Raw genomic sequence first — 6,769 nt, forward strand, 5'->3', positions numbered from 1 at the left:
TTTTTAAAAAGTTATAAACATTGAAAAGTGTTAGAACTATGACTCAAAATCCTACTAGATTTGAAGAGATCTTTTCCTAATTTGAGTAAGAGAAATATTCCTATATAAAGTAGAACTCTAATTTTAGTATTATTCATAAATTGAATGGGAGTCCTAATCAAATCAGAATTGAGGGAATTAACACTATAAATAGGAGAATGGTAGAAAGGGTTATTTGGCTTTCAGCTTATGGAGTGAGACTGTTGCCCATTGTAGAGAGGGGCTTTGTCAATTGCTGAGAATTTGGCTCTACCCATTGATGAGGGCCACTTGCCCATTGCAGTGGAGAGAGGCTTCGGCCTAAGGTGGAGTCAGGACATAGAATTCTAGAGGAATAGATTCTTATCCATTGGTGAGAGAGCTCTTACCCATATAGTTGAAGGCACCCTTTGTGGTGTAGTATTGTAATAGTAAATATATTGGATTATGTCTAGAAGAGACTGAGAGGGACTAACTAATATATTTACTATGAGCAGTTTGATGTTATATGGGTTCTCTTGGTTGTAATTGGGTTGATGGGTAGTATAGCTATGAGCTTGTAATGATGATTTATTTATTGTTGATAGTGGAAGATGGCATACATGTGGATGTAGCCTTATGTTGAGAGGGTGAACCACGTAAATATTGGTGTTTTTGTGTGTTTACTTTATTTCTTTGCAGTTTACACGCTTCCGCAATGCACAACAAATTGGTATCAGAGCATGGGAATGATATTAATGAGTTTGGTTGAAGGTGGAGCTACTGCGATATGTAAAAGTCGTACATGCAATAATGGTGATGATGGAGAGTTGAAATTGAAGTGAAGCTCTTGATGCAAAATCAAGAAGATTGATTACGTGAAAATTTTTTGAAGAAAGAAGCAAGTTACACCCAAGATGAAGATTGAAGAGATTGATGATTTGAAGGGTTCAAGCTTAAGCATAGAGATGTGATGATTAAAGGTACCCAAGAATTTGAGGTATGCAATGGTTAATAGATTTTGAGTCAAGGTAGAAATTGTTAGAATTATGACTCAAAATCCTAGTAAGATTTGAAGAAACATTTTTCTAATTTGAGTAGGATATTCCTTAATAGAATAGAACAATATTTTCTATAAAAAGTAGAATTCTTATTTTAGTGTTATTTCTAAATTGAGTAAGACTCATAATCATATCAGAATTGAGGGAATTAACACTATAAATAGGAGAATGGTAGAAAGGGTTATTTGGCTTTCAGATCATAGAGTGAGACTGTTGCCCTTTATAGAGAGGGGCCTTGTCAATTGCTGAGGATTTGTCTCTGCTGAGGATTTGTCTCTGCCCATTGATGATGGACACTTTCCTATTGCAGTGGGAGAGAGGCTTCGGCCTAAAGTGGAGTAAGGACATAGAATTCAAGAGGAATGGATTATTGTCCATTGGTGACAGAGCTCTTGCCCATATAATTGAAGGCACCCTTTGTGGTATAGTATTGTAATAGTAAATATAATAAATTATGTCTAGAGGAGACTGAGAGGGACTAAATAATATATTTACTATGAGCATTTTGATATTATATGGGTTCTCTTGGGTGTAATTGGACTGATGGGTAGCATAGCTATGAACTTGTAATGATGATTTATTTATTATTGATAGTGGAAGGGCATACCTGTGGAGGTAGGCCTATGTTGAGATGGTGAACCACGTAAATATTGGTATTTTGTGCGTTTGCTATATTTCTTTGCAGTTTACACGCTTCCGCAGTGTACAACAAAAAGTATAAAAAAATTTAAAATATATATATATATATATATATATTTTAAGCCTACACATCAATAGACCATAAGAGACAACATCTCTAAAATAAGACATATCAACAGCAAACCTTCGTAAAGCCTGAACCAGAGTCGAGCAATCCGATTCAACAACAAGAAGCTAGTACGCTTGACCCTGCTTAACTTTTTTTATTTTTTCCCTAACTAGAATAGCCATGACAGATTTGATGATATACAATTAATGCTTGTAATTTAGAATCTGTTTAAATAAGGGTAAGAGAAGGGTAAGTAAAAGTAAGAAGGGATAAGTAATTATTTTGCCCCTTTTGAAAATAGGTGAGTTAATGGAGAGTAAATATAAGTAGGAGTAAGCCTTACCCTCCCTTATCTCTTAAATTCTAATTTTTCTTACACTCTAATTTAAGGTATAATAAGAAGTAAACAGAAAAAAATTATAAATTATAAATATTTCTATTTATACACCCCCTTAAATTTACCTCTTCTTCACTATAGTATACATTACCGTTTCTTACCATTTTATTAATTCACTCTTTTCCAAATATGAGATTTTTTTTTATTATAACCTTTATTATCCTTTTCATTCTTCACCATTTTTTACCTTTCCATTACTTATACTTCTTACATTCCATCCAAATAGGCTCTTACTATAAATTTATAAAGTGCAACCTACAACAAAGCAAATCATACAGTAATTACTTCTCGTGATAACCAAAATCAGTTTCGCAGTAGAGGAAAAAAATGCAAAAAATAAAAAGCAATGCAAAAAACATCAAAATCGAAACAAACCTCTTTTGCATTAATAAGCAGCATTCCACACCCTACCACCACTTTCCATAAACTTTCTAAGCAATTAAATTAATACGCATCAGATCCAAAGCCAGCCACCAAGAGCCAAATATAATCTGCAATTCAAAAAAAGAGCTAAATATAATGATCATATGAGACCACGCCCGCTTCTACCTTTGCACGTGCATGCCTCTTCTTTATATTTACTTCTTTTTATTTTATTCCAAGTGCAGCATAGTATAATCAAATACATATATTCCATCCACCTAGAAAGGTGGAACCACTGCAACTGATTGGTTCACTACAATTTTGCCACGTGTACGTGACGCCAATTGTGAATGTAGCAATACTTTCTGTTGTTGGGATCTACAAAATAACAAATGTTAATTTTACCCAAGAGGTTCTAAAGAGGGGCACTTATCTTCTGTAAGCTCCCAGCATTACAATACAACCTATACTGTCAGCTTTTGTAGAGACAAACACATCACAAGGTTCGCTACCACTTGGCAAAAGTTTGATTAAAATAGAATCATAAACGCACATAACACGACCAAGTACACTTCGTTTGTTTTATTAATTTATCCAATTTCTCTAATCAAGAATATTTCAGGATAAGAAGCAAAATTTCTTTGTAAAAGATTAAAGTGATGAGCTAATTTTGTATGCATGTGTGCGTTAGCAATGTTTGTGGGTCATCAGCTAAAAATTCGAATGCAAACTTGAAATGTTCAGAGTATAGTGTCCTTTATTGCAAAAGCCTTTTGCTTTGCGTTTGTTTTTATTAGAATATTATTGATGCGATCCCCACAATAGAGTCAAATGCAAAGAACGAATAGAATCGTATTTGGCTAAAACAATCATAGCATGATATTAGAGAGAATATTCCAAAACTGGGCTGAGAAAGTGAAAAAGAAAAGATAAAAAGCAAATACTCTTGCAGCAGACTGAAAAAGTGACGAATAAAGCAAGCTCAAACAAAAAGCACTTTTCAAATACGAAAACAAAACCCATCAATGCATGCCTGCAGAGAATATAAGCAATATTATTATTATTATTATTATTATTATTATTATTGTTATTATTATTATTATTATTTCTCCAAAACAATTAATTGACGAATGCAATATCCCTACCAGAGACCAGAGAATTTTGGGACTTTTTTTTAAAATTTTAAACTTTATGAATTCAGAAAACTTCTTTGTCCACAAACTACAAAGAGAATAACATAGAGGTTTCTTATGTAGACTTTAGAGAAATTAAAAAGCTGTACACTCCTACAATAGCAAACACCCTTTAGGCAAAGTGATCTCATGCACGCTAGATGCTACCTCGGGTTAACTTAGCAAATCTCCCTTCCTCTTTCTTGCTATGGCTTCAAACAAAGCCACTGATATCGACCTCCTTCCAGTGGCACATCCTTCGCTATATCGTAGTTGTACCTACACAAAAAGGCGATAAAGTTTGTTAGTTAGTTAGGGGTTCGATTCTTTCCGCGCTAAAATGAGCCGCCAAGTGATATTCCGTATCCTAAGCACGAGCAAACACAGCTCAAACTCACTTCTCTGCGAATCGTTTTTGCTCCTCCTTCTCTGCTGCCGCAAAGAACTCATCGATCTCCGCCTGAGTCGGCATCTCAGTCTTTACAACCGGAAAATTTTTCCGGCAAGTCTTTCCTTCAACCGCCGCCTTTGGGTCCATGTCGCCGCTGTCTACGTAAAACTCGCTTGAAGGAGTGGTCTCTCTGCTGCAGAAAGAGAGAGTTTATGTACATATCAAAGCGTTTGAAAGTGGGTTTCCCATTTCGGCGTCTAGAGAAAAGGAAATTAATAAAGGTTGAAGAAAACGAACCTGAATTTGTTGTCAATGCAATTTGAGCTTTCGGTTTCAAAACTCTTGGCCTGCAATACAGGAAACGTTCAATAACTCTGTTTAAGTAAATGCGAAATACGTTTTGATTTTTGAACACAGAACGGAAATTTGAGAAATAAATTAACAATTCTCTGTTTGATTGCCGAGAAAATAAAGGATAGAAAACAGTGAATCAAAAACTTCGCTTAACTCTGAGCTTTTAAATTATGGGAGTGAAAGAGACTGACACAGAGAGAGTTTTCTTTGTTTAATTTCTAGGCAACTGAATGAAATCACACTGCAAAATTTAAATCATATCCTAAATCTTAAACATCTTCCAACCAAGGCAAGAACATGAATTCTTCGTTTTTTTAACTGAGAAAACACAAGGAAAATCTATTGACGCAAGAAAACCACACTTCACTTGAGGATTTAAGAAAAAGCTTCTTGAAGTCTTATTTTCTCTCATTTTCCACTATTTCCTTAGGACCAAACGAGAAGCAATTATAAAGAATGTAGAAAAGAAAAATCAATTAAGTCATATCCTGAGCCACATTGAGCTTCGAATTCACCTCCAGATCCGTAAATCTCAAGTCATCCTTCACCACCAAGCTGGATTCACCGTTCGAGCAACGAGAAGATGTAGAGTCGCCGGTGCATAAATCGTCGGCGAGGAAAACGCCGGTGCCGGGTGAAATGGTCTTATCCGGGGATAAGGTAAAGAAACGGTGGTCTTGAAGCTCAAAACTCAGTGAAGGTAAACTCAATTCTTGAAAACTAAAATCGAAATCAATTTTCATTTTCTTTGAGAAGCTTGTGATCGAAGATTCAATGGCTTCAATTCCTTCATCTCTGCGCTTACAATTCCATGCAAAATCCTCCATCTCTCTCTCTCTCTCTTTCTCTCTCTCTCCCTCTTATCTTCTTCTTCTTCTTCTTCTTCTTCTTTTTCTCTTCTTATTTTTTGATTCAACAGTTTTTGGTTCGACTGAGAGAACAGAGATTAAAAATGATTCTAATGACGGGGTTGGTGATCGACAACGAATCCTCCATCTTATGGACGGGTAAGATTATTTCCATTGGGATTTATAAAGGGAATAACGTTCAAATCCCATTTTCGTTTTAGTTAAAATCCGACTTTGTACTTGGACCAAAGTTCAATCAGACTAAAATTGCCGTTTTTATCTGGAATAATATTTACTTTTCAAAGTTTGAAATTCTATTCCATATTATAAAAATTGTCAATTAAATTTTTAATTTTTTAATTTTTATCAATTTTACCCTAGCATTAATAAAAATATTATTTCACTAACAGAAAACTATATGACGCCAAGGAAACACGCATGTTAAGCTGAAGTAGGGTATAATTGATAAAAATTAAAAGGTACAGGGCTAAATTGGTAATTTTTTTTATAAGGAGTATAATTGCAAAAAATTTAAAGTATAGGTTTTTTTTTTAGCAATTTTCCCAATCTATTTTAATTTGTACAAAAATTTAAATTACTTTTACAACTAAGAGTTAATTAACAATTTGATTTGTATTAATTTGCTTTATGATAAAATAGTGGTGAAATAAATGAAAATAAAAATGGAGATACCTAAAGGAAATAATAACAAAAAATTTATAATTTTTAAATATCTTACATTTTGCCTGTGATTCAAAAGAATCACTTTAATAAACAGAAAGTGACAGCACATTAGGATAATACAAACAGTGAGCATTGGATGCTCTGACACACATCTTTAAAAAAAAAAAAAAAGTAAAGGGACAACATACTGGATAATGATAACACACTAAAATAGTACAAACAGTGAGCATTGGATGCTCTGACACATAAACTTTATTAGCTCTTGATTACTGTGCCTTAGCTGGATGGCTTGTGACTGGGGTTCAAATTGTAATAGTCTGAATCATTAGACCCAATACTTTTCCCAAATAGCTGCTATTTGGATTTTTGAGAGGTGGCGAATTTTGAGCTATTTGCTTTAGAGTCTTTATAGCTGTTGTGTACTCCATATTCCATGCCGGGGCTTGTCTTTTCAGTATCTTTGACAGTTTATTAGTGTAGTTGGAAACATGAGGAATAAAGTCCCTTAAGTAGTTTATGATACCAAGGAACTGTTGAATCTATTTTATGCTAAGGCCCTCATCTGAGAAGTTCAACAATTCTTTGGCAATATATGAACTGGGTTGGTATTTTCCATAGTTAAATTTCATTCCAAGGAATTTAATGTCAGCCTAGCCCAAATGGCTTTTCTTCTCTGATAGCATTATCCCATATTTTTGAACCAAAGCATAAAATTGGGCCAAAAGTTGTTTATGGGCTATAGTATCTTTTGAGA

General features: G+C 34.2%; 1 protein-coding gene across 2 annotated transcripts; it reads right to left on the bottom strand.

Moving 5' to 3' along the window:
- Positions 1-3,734: 3,734 nt before the first annotated feature.
- Positions 3,735-5,565, bottom strand: LOC110664405 (cyclin-dependent kinase inhibitor 7). 2 transcript variants are annotated; one of them, XM_021824075.2, is made up of 4 exons: positions 4,999-5,565; positions 4,427-4,476; positions 4,137-4,319; positions 3,735-4,017 (listed from the first exon to the last, which is right to left on the bottom strand). In XM_021824075.2, the coding sequence occupies exons 1-4, from the start codon at positions 5,308-5,310 to the stop codon at positions 3,945-3,947; spliced, it is 618 nt and encodes a 205-aa protein (XP_021679767.2). In that variant the 5' UTR covers positions 5,311-5,565; the 3' UTR covers positions 3,735-3,944. The 2 variants fall into 2 exon arrangements, with proteins under 2 accessions (XP_021679767.2, XP_021679766.2); XM_021824074.2 differs by having other exon boundaries at positions 4,137-4,322; positions 4,999-5,562.
- Between the last annotated feature and the right edge of the window lie 1,204 nt (positions 5,566-6,769).

The sequence above is a fragment of the Hevea brasiliensis genome, chromosome 14, assembly GCF_030052815.1.
Source record: "Hevea brasiliensis isolate MT/VB/25A 57/8 chromosome 14, ASM3005281v1, whole genome shotgun sequence".
NCBI classification, from domain to species: domain Eukaryota; kingdom Viridiplantae; phylum Streptophyta; class Magnoliopsida; order Malpighiales; family Euphorbiaceae; genus Hevea; species Hevea brasiliensis.